At 59.3% G+C, this 13,642-nt stretch overlaps 1 protein-coding gene across 1 annotated transcript in view; it reads left to right on the top strand.

Moving 5' to 3' along the window:
* The window catches only part of CABIN1 (calcineurin binding protein 1), a gene marked incomplete at its 5' end in the record, with an annotated part of 138,899 nt that extends 127,630 nt beyond the window's left edge, over positions 1-11,269 (top strand). The window contains 7 exon segments of the mRNA XM_021718084.1: positions 13-222; positions 1,558-1,632; positions 5,570-5,852; positions 8,999-9,163; positions 10,278-10,319; positions 10,322-10,587; positions 10,709-11,269. Of these exon segments, the coding sequence (XP_021573759.1) occupies positions 13-222; positions 1,558-1,632; positions 5,570-5,852; positions 8,999-9,163; positions 10,278-10,319; positions 10,322-10,587; positions 10,709-10,852 (1,185 nt within the window).
* Between the last annotated feature and the right edge of the window lie 2,373 nt (positions 11,270-13,642).

The raw sequence follows: 13,642 nt of genomic DNA, 5'->3' as shown, positions 1-13,642 counted from the left end.
ATCACCACCACTACTACCACCACAGGGGCCAGGGGAGGCAGCCACCCTGAGGAGCCACCCCCACGGCCCAGCCGCAAGAGGAAGCTCCTGGAGGACACAGAGTCGGGCAAGACGCTCCTGTTGGATGCCTACCGCGTGTGGCAGCAAGGTCAGAAGGGCGTGGCCTATGACCTGGGCCGTGTAGAGAAGATCATGTCTGAGACCTACATGCTCATCAAGCAGGTTGGTGGTAGGTAGGGATCCCAGGGGCATCCCTGCTCTTGTCTTTCTGTTCTCAAGGAGTGTCATCCCAGCTGTTCAGATGGGCCCAGGCCTGCCCCTGGGGTGGGTTTTAGGTGTCATTATCACCCTAGTCTCACTGTGCAGTTCTGCAGTGAGCTCCACAAAGTCTCTATTCCACCTGAAAAGGAATCGAGACCACATCACAGAAGCCTCATCACATCTAATGCAGGGAGACAGGACTCCTGCTCCCACCGCGGTGCTGGCCTCTAGGGGCATCTTGGGCACTTCCTTCAAGACTTCTGTAGCTGCCATCTAAAGGTGACTGCATTGCCCTGAGTGTGACCAGAGAGCCTATGGTTCTTCGTATCATGCTTTCTTTTATTTTAATGTATCAGGCACATACCTTTTCCTCTACTTAAAATTATTTCTATAGGAAGAATCCCTAGAATGTCAGTGACTAGCCCACATAGGATGACCATTCCTGATATACAATTTTCCCCAAAATCATGCCAATTTGCTGTGCCACTTTTGCAAGCACCTGTCATATCTCTACCTCCCCAGCATGCAGACAAACCACTTTCATTTGTTTTCCTTGCTAATTACTTGGAAAAAAATCTCAGTGCTGCTTTTCTTGCTGGTAAATTGGGTCCTTCCCTGCCTTGTCCTCTCCCCTGGTCTTGCTCAACAGACTGTGGCTGTGTCCCTCACACCCTGTCCACCACTCATCCAGGGTGTCCCCCAAGCCTCCCCAATCTTGTGCCAACCTTGGGCTTTGGGTCTTTGGGACACACTTGGCACAGTACAGGGCTGTCACCATCAGGCCTGGGATTCTGAAAGGCCTCTCCCACTCTGATCACATGGCCCTCCATCCTGCCTGAGGCACAGGTTCTAGCTCTGAAGACTGCCCTCATCCCCTGTCAGCTGGGCCTCAGCTGAATTTGAAGGCTTGGTTACAGCCCTGAGTCCCCCTGCCAGCCTCAGCCCTTGAGAACATCAATAACTCATCCACAGAAATGAATTTGGTGTGGCCAGACAAGCCCAGAGATGTGGCTGTGTCCGGTCCTGACACCAGCAGCTGGTGTGGTGGGACTGGCACCCCCTCCTGGTAGATGGCTGAGCATTTGACCCCGCTTCCCAGCCAGGACTGAGAGGGGACATCTGGGATCAGCCAACAGCAGGGAGGGCTCGTCGGTGGAGTCTGAAGGTGGTGGCAGACATGGGCGCTGCTCATAGGCTTGTCTGTGCTGCTACACAGTTGGGCAGGGAGGAGGCAGGAGTAGAGAAGGCCAGCCACCATGGCCTGGGCCCCCTGACCTCAGGCATCTCCTTGCTCAGGTGGACGAGGAGGCTGCGCTGGAGCAGGCTGTGAAGTTCTGCCAGGTCCACCTCGGGGCTGCTGCCCAGAGACAGGTAAGCCCCACCCAGCCTGTGCCGGCCTCCCCTTTCAGGGCCTGCCCCACACCAAGGCCCCAAGATGCAACCTGAGACTGTTCCTATGGTCAGCGAGGGCCTGGGGGGGATGGGCAGGAGGCGGCCAAGCCTGAGGTCCATGGGAACCAGCCTGGGCTGGGTGCCACCCACAGTAAGAAGGGCCTTGACAGCATCCAGACCCAACCTATACATGCGTTTGTGTGTGACCTGAGAGGTCTCTTCGCCTCAGCTTCCTTTTCTATAAACAGGGAAACGTGCCTCTAGCTAACTGACCTCACCTGGAAAGTTCATTCCATTTGGGAGAGAAGTAGAGGAAGTGATGTTAGAGCCAGGTTGACAAAGAGCAAAGTGGTGGGGCCATGAGGGGTGGGGTGGAGATGTAGCCTGTATAGGGGCCATGTGGGGGTGACGTGTCCTAGGAGAGTAGGTGGTGTTTAGCAAGCAGAAGAGGGAGCGGATGGAGAGGATGGGTTGGTGCAGGGACTAGACCAGGGTCAGGGGGTCCAAGAGATGGTGAGAAAGTGGGTGGCATAGTGGAGGGTAGGTAGAGCCCCTTCCTGGAAAGTGCCTGGGAGGGCTTCAAGCCAGAGTCAGGGTTGGGCTTGTGTTGAGTCTGAGGCTTTTTCAAGGGAGAGGCCAAGTAAGCAGAAAGGTCAATGGGCTGCTGCCTGAAGAGACAGCCCAGGCCAGAACCCTGGTGTAGGTCCCATGAAGCCATCAGTGTGGGCCAGAGGCCAGGAGAGGGTGCATACACAGAGAGGAGACTCAGAACAGGACAGGGCTCTGTCCAGGAAGGAGAGTGTTCCCAGGGGCCAGCTGGTCAGAGGGGCTAGGGCAGCGAAGATGGGGACCTGCTGGCTCTGGGAAGCCAGGTGCTGGGGCTATTTTTGAGGCATGGTGGGGCTAGACAGGGCTTGAGCAGGAGATATGGAAGGGGACCTGGGGCTGAAGGAGAGAGGTCTCCATGGGAGAGGCCCGGCTCGAGGGAAGGCACAGGGTCTGACTGTAAGGAGGGGTCCTGCTGACTGAGTAGATGGGAGGGGTGGGATCAGGACTCAGTGGGAGGGTGTCAGGGTGGGGGCAGGCATGGCAGGCAGAAAGAGCAGGTACTCTCATCTAAAGCAAAAGCCTCCAGGACAGAAAATAAGTGGCATGCCATTTGAGTAGGTGCAGTCTCTTGTCCCCAGGGGTGATCCAACTGCCCCAGGTGGCCTCATCCCAGTTTCCCCAGCAGCCTGCTGGTGGCTACTCTCAAGGTCCAACTGGGCTTCTCAGTGAAATAGGGCATTAGGCCCCCACACCCTGCCTGGGCTCTAGGTCTAAAGAAACCCAGGGAGTTGGGGTACACCTTTGGCTAAGCAGGTTGTGGGCCATCTCAGGGTCCCCCAGGGCCACCTCATCTGCACTCCCAACCCCAAAGGGGACCCCAAGCCCTCGCACCCAGCTTGAACTGCCTCGGGAAGGTAAGCCGGTCCTCCTGCCGAGAGCCAGAGCCCTTGGCAGGACGTGCCCCAAACCCTCAACGGTCCCTACCACTTTATTACTGTCCAGGTAGGCAGGGAGTAATATTACTTCCAGCATAGCATCGTGGCCTCCAAAAACCCCAGCGTGGCATCTTCTCCAGGGGACAAGCAACTACAAGGGCTCCAGGGCAGGATACAGGTCCTGGTTCACCAGGGTACCCCTCCTGCCTCCTCCACTGGCCCAGGTGGGGCAAGACAGGTGAGAGTGACCATTCAGGAGAGAGGAGAGCTGTTTCTGACTTTTAAGGCACTTAAAATGATAGTTCCCAGCTGGGCATGGTGGTCTGTGCCTGTAGTTACAGCTACTTGGAAGGCTGAGGCGGAAGGATCGCCTGAGCCCAGCAGGTCAAAACTAGGGTGGCCATGAGTGGGTGTGCCACTGCACTCTCGCCTGGGCAAGAGAGTGAGACTCCAACTCAAAAATAAAAATAAAAATAAATAAAATGATAGTCCCACACAAGGAACTTCCTCTCCCTGACCTGAGAAGAAAGGGGTGCTGAGCTGGCAGAAGTCAAGGGTAGGCAGGGGCCCATTTGATGGGGGCACATGCATATCAGGGCCTCTGAGTGGTGGACAGTCAGAGGTTTCTGTCAGGGACTCTCAAAAGACAGGCTGGGTTATCGGAGTGGCCAGAGCCAAGGGACCTGTGTCCTTACTGTCAAGTTTTCTGCTGCTGAATGACACTAGGCCGGACTCCAGCAGTCCCCTCTCAGGGTGCGGAGGGAATGTGGAGGAGAGGCGACCCTGTGGTCCTCCCCATTGACATCTGGCCTACCTGCCCACTTCCTAGACCCTGTAGAGTGGGTTGCCTGTATCTGCCCTGGGCCTAGGGAAGATGCCGCTGTGGGTGGCTGCTCTCCACGAGTCCTCTCCTCCCTGAGCTCAGTGTCAGGAAGCCATTGCTTGCCTCCCTGTCTTTCTCCATGCTGGGCTTGTACTTTGTCCCTTCTCATTAGAGAAGCCACCAGGAAACCTTTTAAGCCCCCTAACAGGTTTCTCTGCCCTCCTGCAGTACCCCATGTCCATCTCAGTGTGGGAGGGCAGCCGAAGGAGAGGTAGAGCTGTCTCAAGGTCCCCCAGGGCCACTCCATCTGCACCCCTAGCCCTAGCACAGGACCCCACAGCCCTAGTACCTAGCTGGAACCACATTGGGAAGGCAGGTGGGATGGTCACAGCCATCCTGGGCCCGCATCTGACCCATGCTGGAAGGAGGAGGCTATGGCCATCAGAGCCCACTGCTCCCGCCCCTCAGGGAGTGTCCATTTTGCTCGCGGCATGTTGCCATGGCAGCTTTGCGCACGCCTGGAGGGCGCTCTGGACATAATTAGAGGCTCAGTTCCGTCACTGCAGCTGAGGCCCACTCCTGAACGCGGACAGGGTCTGCTCACGCTGGCATCGCCACAGGCCCACAGGGCCCCAAGAAACAGGTCTGTCCTGCCTGCCCTCTCTCTGGAGTCCTGCCCACAGCACATGGTTGGGCCCCAGGGTACCCATCTGGAGTTCTTCCCAGACACCCACTGCATAGCAGAGTCCATAGAGACCCTTCTGGAACCAAACAGAACTGGGGCAGGGCATTTTAGCAAAACAGCCAAAGAAATGGGTCGTCAGTGGAAGCAAACTGCCCCCCTATGCATTGAGGTGCTACCAAAGGTGTGTGGCTCCCCTACACTCACGGGGTGGGGGGTGGGGGTCCTGCCAGCCCGGTATGGCCACCAGTGAGCCTGGTGCTGGGGAGGGCCCAAGGGCTGAGGCTGGGCTCAAACATTGGGCTGGCTGCAGGTGGGGAGTAGGAGTGACCCATGGAACAAGCCCCAGAATGCCTCGTGGCAGAGGGAACTGGACAAAAACCTGGAAGCCCCTATGGCCTGGCTCACCTGGGAACTGAAGGCCTGTGCAGGAGCTGCTGAGGCCTGGCTGGGGCATGGGTACCAGGGAAGAGGGTGGCAGCAGGCTGTGGTATCAAGCCTGGGGGCATGGGGGTGGGCTCTTAAAGCATCCCCCAGCTCCCACAGGACCCTCCACTGGTGGCCCTTGGAAAGTCACTCTTCTCACACTAACTACCTGTTTCCTCCCAGGCTGATGCCATAGAGTGTGAAGGGGAGGCAGCTGCAAGTCCCTCCACTGAGCCCCAGCAGCACAGCCTGATTGTCCTCCCAGGCTGGAGTTCTGGGTCCCCAATTGTGTCCTGACAGTAGCAGGAGTGTCCTGACAGCGTGCCTCTCTACTGGACCTTGTTGGCAGCATTGTGGGGTCCAGTAATGCCTAAGGGCCATGCTGGCAACACCAGACAACACGGGTGGCCTGTGGGACCACATTGGTGGACTAGTGGGGGCAGGGCAGCGTGGGCTCAGGGCAGCCTGGTGGCCTTCCTCACCTCTTATTCTTCCTCACAGGCCTCGGGGGACACACCCACCACCCCAAAGCACCCCAAGGACAGCCGAGAGAACTTCTTTCCTGCAGCAGTGGCCCCCACAGCCCCTGACCTAGTGCCAGCCGACACTTCCCAGCGGCCTGGTGACACTCACACCAAGCCTCGCCCTGCACTGGCTGCTACCTCGGCTGTTGTCACCTGCCCTCCCTCAGCATCAGCCTCCACCCTGGACCCATCCAAGGACCCTGGGAATCCCCGGCCACATAGGCCTGAGACCACTCCCAGTATGGCTTCTCTGGGCCCAGGTGAGTCCCATCCCAGTGCAGAGATTGGCCCAGGCCCCTGCCACCAGCCAGTCCTCCTTGCATGGAGAGTGTGAACAGGAAGAAGGCAGGGGCTGCCCTCCAGCCGCTGATCCCACAGTGAGGAACAGGCAGCTGCCAGCCCACTCGCCAGTCACTGGCAGCATTGGTGGTCCCGGTTGTCACATCCTATGTCCACTACTCTCTTTTCCTTCCAAAACATGAAGCAGACACCACTGTTAACCTGACCCTTGGTGCCTCAGTCTCCCCATATGTAAAAGTGGATGGTGAGGAGGGAGGGAGAAGCACCATCATGAGTGTGTTTGCTGCTGTCACTGTTTTCCTCCCCACAAAGCCATGCAATAAAAAGGAAGGATGACCTGGGCAGATAGGAAGAAGGGAAGCCAGCCCAGACCAGGCCTCCCTGGGGCACTGGGGCATCTGACCTGGGCAGGCTATAAGGCTACCGCCTTGGCCGCGGATGCCTGTGGGCAAGTCCTGTGTACCAGGCCTTGCTGGGTGCAGGGTGGGCAGATGCAGCTGGTTCTCATCACACCCCCACAGGTGAGACAGACAGAAGTTAGCCAGAACAAGGGCAGGGACAGGCCAGGGACTTGGGAAGGAAGACAGGCAGGACAAGGGTGTAGGCAGTGAGGGTACTTCAGGGCTGCTACAGTGCCAGGCTAGGACAGACATTCCCCCAAAACCCACATCCCACAACCTCTGGAACAGGGAAGCTCTAGGAATGAGCTGACTCCAGGCTTCCTAGGCATGACAATGTGGCAGCATCTGTGACTTCTGTTGATGGCAGGGCCCACCTGCAAAGGTGCCCAGTGATGAGGGGGAGTACTGGCCTGGACAGAGTGTGAGCTGGCAGTAGGGGCTGAGCAATGGTTGAGCCACCTGGGAGAGCCAATCAGAGGATGAATTCTCCCAGGATGCTGTACTTGAGGTGCCAGAGGGCCAGAAGGGCTGGTGAGAGAAGACCTTGACCCGGGCTGTTCCCAGGGGAGGGCAGCCAAGTAGATGGGCAGGGTGCTCTCAGGCATCCCTGGTCCCTAGTGAGGAGCTCACTCATCTGCCCAGACTGGGCTGACTAGGCCATGGCTCCCTGGGGCAGAGCTCAGGGTCAACCAGGGCTCACGGGTCTCCCCAGAGAGGCCCTGGCACCACCCGTCCCAGCCTCCATCTCCACTGAGCACATACTCATCTCATTTGCCAGCCACCTGCCTGCCATAGACCAGGACCTGGTTCCCTACACAGCTGGCTCCAGCTGCTAGAGCAGTGCCTGGCCTGGGTGAGGGAGGGCCCCTCTCTGTCTCTTAGGACTCCACCCCCCGTCACTCCCTCCCCAGCTCTAGAGTCACCGTTCTTCCCATGGCCAGCCCCGGCACAATGGCCACAGGGATGAGTTCCTCAGAAGACTCTTCTATAGGCAGGACCAGGGCTGGACACTCCCCTCAGGCAGCTGTTCTTGCGTAACTGGGAAGAGGGGAGACCACTGAGGTGGGATGGGAGGGCAGGCGCTAGTTTTCTTGCTGACACCAGTCTACTAGACAGGCAGTCAGGACTTCTAGGGTGGGAGGAGTGGAGTAGGGCAAGAGGGGGCAGAAGCTGTCCCCAAGGCAGGACTTGAGGCAAGACACCCCTCCAGCAAGGTTGAGGGGCCTGAAGTGTGGGCCTCATGCAGGTCCTGAGAGGCAGAGTCAGGCTCAGGGGCCTCCCAGGACACCAGCCTGGGAGCCAACCAGCTCAGACTTGGCGCCAAGGCCATCAGCCTGCCCTGGGGAACAGGGAGAATCACCCTGATGACACAGTGTTTCAGCCTGGCCACCTGCTCCCCACAGACAAAAAGCCCAATGCCCAGGGAATTGAGGGAGCTCTAGCACCCCTTCTCAGCAGCCTGGAGCCCCAGGTAGGCCCCTTCCTGCAGGCCCACCCATAGTCCTTACAAGGTGGCTGGGATCACCTCACCCGGTCCTGTCTAGTAGACTGGTGTCAGCAAGAAAACCAACACTTGCCCTCCCATCTCACCTGAGTGGTCTCTCCCATCCCCTGTTACTCGGGAACAGCTGCCTGAGGGGCGTGTCCAGCCCTGGTCCTGCCTACAGGAGGAGCCTTCTGAGGAACTCATCCTGTGGCCATTGTGCTGGGGCTAGACATGGGAAGGATAGTGACTCTAGAGCTGGGGAGGGAGTGACGGGGGGATAGGGTCATGAGACAAGGCCTCTGCCAGATTGGGGCAGGCACTGTCCTCTGGGACCTGGAAGCCAGCAGGCAGGAGCCCCAGGCAGAATAGCTGGGTGACTACCAGAATAAACTATGGCCTGAGCAGCCACCAGTGGGGCTCAGGCTTTACCAGGAACTGGTACTCCTGCTGGTCAAGGAGGGGACCTGGCTCCCCCTGCTGGAGAGGGTGGAGGGCATCCTGACAAAGGAGCTGATGGGCAATGAGCAGAGGCCAGTGTGGTGGGAGTTGGCCAAGTGCCAGGAGGAGGACAGCCTGGGAAGTGGAGACCTGGGCACTGCAGGGCTGATGCTGAGTAACGGCCTGGCAGGCAGCCACAGTCTCAGCCTTTACCCCTTGGGCTCATCCAGTCCTTGGCACAACTGAGACCATTCCCAGCCCCTGCCTTGTGCCAAGAAGGTGTGGTCTGGCCCGGCAGGGGCCACAGTGCTGAAGTGCTACTGTATTCACCTTGGGGTGTTGGTGGATTTGGGGCCTGACCTTATTTCTGGTTGCTGCTCACATGAGCCGGAGGGGAGAGTGGACATCTGCCGACTCCACAAGCCCTCTCACAGTCTCACAGTAGTGCTTCACAAGGGGCTGGGGACTGTGCAGTCAGGTGTGGTTCCCACTGTGTCAGGTATACAGCCATCTAGGATGAGGAACCGGCCTCCGCCAGGGTCTGCTTGGGCAGTGAGCGTTTCCTGTCAGTACCAGCCTGGCCTTCCCACACAGCTATGAAAACTCATGCGTGCTGGTTCCTGGGCCTCCCCTGTGGAAAGGGAGAAGCATCTCCGTCCAGGGCCCCCCACATCAGCCACTCTTCCCTGCTGGGTGTCCCAGGGCAGAGCCCAGGCCCTCAGGACCTGGCACAGACACATAAGAGCCCATAGAGTGACTATGTAACCTCACATCTCTACAGAGGGAGAAGAACTGGCAAGAGTAGCAGAGGGTGCTGGCTTCCCACTGCAGGAGCCTCGGCACAGTCAGCAGGTAAAGACGGCCTTCGTGGGTTCCCCGGCAGAGCCACACTGCTGGCCAGCGGAGGCTGCCCCCCGGCCAGGTGCTGAGCCCACTTGCAGCCAGGGTAAGATGATCGGGAGCAGCCCAGCTCCAGGTCCCTCAGGACTGCCTCATGGCTGGCAGCCAGCTGGATTCCCCCCACCCGCCCCAGCCTGGGAGGGTGCCTGGCCTTCCCACACAGGGTCCCGTGAAGGAGATGAGGGAAGGAGATGGGGGTGGTGCTGTTTAAGCAGAGGAGGCAAGGAAGAGGCCCAAGCGGATGAGATTGGGGGATGGCCATGTGTCGGGAGCTGGGAAGAGAAGGACCCCAGAGCCTCTCATTTCACCTGATGTCACAGAGGGGCACTAGTGAGCACGAGTAACCTGCTAAGGCCCACTGCAGAGTCCAGGCTGAGCCCAGAGGACAGCAGGAAAGGGGTAGGCATGTGTGGGGAGGAGCTTGGGCCTGACTGAGGCATCCGAGGGACGTCAGCAGCAGGCAGAGGGTAGCTGGGGTGGCCTAGGCTATGCAGGCTTCCCCACCAGCAGCCAACTCAGATCCCAGACCCCGCCAAGTGTCCGGCCCGTTCCCACCAGCCACCCTGATCCACCAGGCCCCTCAGGGACTCCTCTTGGCCTGGACCTGCCACAAACTACTTAGGACTGGAGGACCTGGCGCCAGTCCCCAGAGGCCAGGCATGGGCTCTGAGTAAACCCCACTCCTTTTAAAGCCATGGGGCTGCAGAGGAATGTGGAGACGGGCCAGGCCAGCCGGGTCTTCCCAGATCACGCAGCTCCCTAAAGGCTGATAGGCCCTGGAACTGCAGCCTGCAGCCACCAACAGGCTCCAAGTAAACATGGCCCCTCACTTCAGAGCATGAGGGGAAAGTAGGTGTCTTGGGGGCAGCTTAGAGCCAGCTTAGTGACAAGGCGTGGACATCAATAGGACATGCATCCTAGGATGATTGTGGGAGTACAACAGTTCATGCAAGCATGATCCCAGCAGTCCCACAAAACCCCTGCAAAGGCTCAGGGAAGCTCCTCTGTGTCCCAGGCCCTGGGCTTCCACAGTTCATGGTGCTCCTGGGTGGGGATCACAAGCCAAATGACATGCAGGTCCAAGACCAGTGGGGCCAAGAGAAGGCGCCCAGGGTCTGATGCAGCAGGCAGGAAGCTCTCTTGGTGCCTTTGTCTTCCAGAAGGGAAACTGAGGCCTGACCTGGGAAGGGACAGGCAGGCTCAGCTATGAGTGAGGCTCAGCTCCTGAACTCTTCCCCCACAGCCACCAGCTCCAAGGTCCCCAGCAGTGGGAGTTCCCAGCCTCCCGAGGGCCACCCTGGCAAGGCAGAGCCCAGCCGCACCAAGTCACGCCTCCTGTCCAACATGCCAAAGCTGGTGATCCCCTCAGCCGCCACCAAGTTCCCGCCTGAGATCACTGTCACGCCGCCCACCCCAACCTTGCTCTCCCCCAAAGGCAGCATCTCTGAGGAGACCAAGCAGAAGCTGAAGGTGACCTCGGGCTCTGGGCAGGGGCCACCGGCAAGGGGTGGGGGTGCAAAAGCGAGGGTTGGTGGAGGCCCTGGGTGGGGTCCAGGTGTCCTGACCAGTGCCTGCCCGGCCCTCTCTGCAGTCTGCCATCCTTTCTGCCCAGTCGGCTGCCAACGTGAGAAAGGAGAGCCTGTGCCAGCCAGCCCTTGAGGTCCTGGAGACATCCAGCCAAGACTCCTCACTGGAGAGTGAGACAGACGAAGACGACGACTACATGGACATCTGAGGGGGCTGCCAAAGTGCCATAGCCATGTCCCATGGGACTGGCCAGGCCTTGAATGCCCTCAGCCTGGACTCCAGGCAAGGCCAGAGGCCCACATGGGATACCACTCCCATGCAGCCCCGAGGCCCGCCCAGCCCATGCACGGTGTCCTCCTTGCCCCCCGGTCGGGCTGTCTATGCCGCATGGGAGCCCAGAAGAGGAAGGGCCCATCTTGGCCTCATGAAGGTGGATTGGTCGCACTCTGCACCCTTTCTGTGAAATGCTGACTTTGTAAACCTGCCCACACCCAGCTGGCCGCATCTACCCTTCGGTGTCAAGATAAGCCATTCTCTGCCTGTGTCACAGTGGAGGGGTCATTTAGGGCTGGGCTCACCCCACACCCCTTTTTTTGGTTTCTTTTCTAATAAAGATGGAACACTTGTCTTTGCCTCTTTACTCACCCCTGGGGGGGAGGCCGGGGCAGGGCCTGGGGTCTCTGTCGGAGGATTGCTGTCCCCAGGGACTCCGGACCCCTCCTGCCATAGGGCAGGGCCCAGCCCTCAGCACCCCAGGACCAGCTAGGCACTCAGCCCAGCAGCTGGGGCACTCAGTGAGGTGAGAGGAAAGCACAGGCTGGGGCCCAACCAGTGCAGGCCCCTCCAGCAAGGCTGGAGCAAGAGATGTCAGGTATGTCCCCAGAGTTTACTGGGCACTGGAGGGTAGGAGACTACAGAGTAGAAGGCAGGCAGGGGGACCCTGGAGGGAGGGGACAGGGGAGTTGGGGCCAGCAAGAAGGGTGCTCACCTCCCGTCACACTCGCCCTGACAGGACTGGCCAATAAAAGTCATGGGGCCCCTTGTTCAAAATCATTAAGTATTTTAAGATGGTGGCCACACAGCACTAAACAAGCCCGTGGTGCTGGCCCTGCCCGCCACAGTTCCAGGCCTGCTGGTCCTGAGGCTGCATGGTTTCCAGGGGCCAAAGCCTGTTGTGCACAACTTGCTTACAGTGCCTCGGGCCACGTCTGCCCTACTCCTGGGGCTTCCCCCGGAGCAGACTGTCCAGAATGGAGATGGGAACCCTCACTGCCCTGTGCCCCTTGTGGGCTGGACGCATGCACACCATCCAGGAAGGAAGGCACAAAGGGCTGAGGGCCCAGGGCCAAAGGCACAGTGGCCCTAGTTGGGTTTGGCTGAACCTGCCTTCAGAGGGCTGAACTAATAGACCACAGTGATTGGGCTAACGTCCCCTCCCTGCAAAGCCTGGGACACAGAGGCCCTAGACTGCACATCTAATACCTGCTGCTCTTCCATCCTTCTCTACAGATACAGCAGCCAAGGTGCCCACCAGAACCGGAAATATCACTCCTCCCTCCGCCCATTTCCCAGGAACTCTGGGAACCCAGGCATCCTTCCCTGAGCCCTCAAGACCTCACTTCACCCCTACCCAGTGCTGTAAAGCACTCTCAGCCCTGGGCCTGGGATGAGTCCCTGCACCAACCTAGGGCTGGGGACCAAAGTCTTCCTTACATGCAGGGTCCACAAGCAAGTGCCCACCTGCAGAGGTGCCCTGAGCGCCCAGCAACCCTGTGGGCTGAGGGAACTTCTCCAATGTGGAAACTGAGTCCCTGATAAGCTGGAGGTCTTGAGGGCTTCTCACCAAATGTCTTTAGGAGGGGGTCAGATGTGGAGTGGGGGTAGGGCTGTGCTGGGAGCAGCTCTGTGTGGGGCTCAGGAGCCAAGCCCCACAACGAAGGCCTCCAACGCTTTCAGCAGGAGCCACTTCTCTGGAAGCTGGACCCACAGGAACACCGCAGGTGGCTGCCAACACCCTGTGGTTAGCAGGCACACCCACCAGGCTAGAGAGGGAACGGGATACAGGGAACAATGGGCTGGCAGGGCCCCAGGAGCTGGGGCGGGTAGGCAGCCCAGATGGCCCGGGTTCATGCCTTGGGGCCAGCTCCAGCTCTCTGCCTGTGAAGTTGGCAAGCGTCCTGTTTGGACACCTTGAGAAGGTGTCTGGACATCCAGCCTGGGTGGCAGGACCCAAATGACAAGTCCCAGGCCTGGGCCCTCACAGTCCATCCTGACTGCGGAGCTCCCAAAAGCCACCAGGGACCTGACTTGGCTCTACCACCTCTCCTGGTGACTTTGGCCCTGCCTGTCCCCATGTGGGCTTCAGTCTCATAGGCACAAGGAGGGAGGGGAATACTGAAGAGATTATGCTAATTCCGAGAGTGATCAGATTGGGTGTGCCCTGGGTGGAGGCATTTCTGGCGGCCAGAGATGGGCCCTGTCTTTCTGGGGGCACGTGGGGGAGCAGCTGGGCTCAGGCATCTCTCTCTTGTTCGCTTCCTCCTTCCTCCCTCCAGAGGGGATCCCTGCAGAGCTGAGCAGAGTTCAGCCAATGTGTGGCCTGACAGCCTCTGCCTCCCCAAAGGGATATACTTGGGAACACCACCTCCCTGCAGGAAGGTGAAGCAAAGATAGGTCAATGCCAGGACCATCGGGGCTGGCATCCTGCTGATAACCAGGACAACCTGCCTTACCCATCCTGCAGCATCCCATTCCCTGTGGGAGCCCCGCCAGACACGCCCTGCAGGCGGGGCAGGATCAGGACCCAGGGTGGGAGAGGCGGCCTCAGGACATCCGGCTCATTGCCTGCCAAAAGTCCTGCAGCTGGAGGCTTCAGTCCCCTCTCCTCCAACAGAGTCCCAGAGCCGAGGTTTGGCACCCTCCCCCGTGTCCCAGGCCTGTGGACCAAGAATGTGCTAACGGGGCAGGTCGGGCCCCGCTGGTCCACGAAGGCACCTGT

Source organism: Carlito syrichta, unplaced genomic scaffold, assembly GCF_000164805.1.
Source record: "Carlito syrichta isolate Samal-C Ts95f unplaced genomic scaffold, Tarsius_syrichta-2.0.1 Scaffold311810, whole genome shotgun sequence".
In the NCBI taxonomy this organism is placed as follows: Eukaryota; Metazoa; Chordata; class Mammalia; order Primates; family Tarsiidae; genus Carlito; species Carlito syrichta.
Note: the sequence above shows the minus strand (reverse complement) of the source record. Positions and strands in the feature narration are given on the sequence as shown.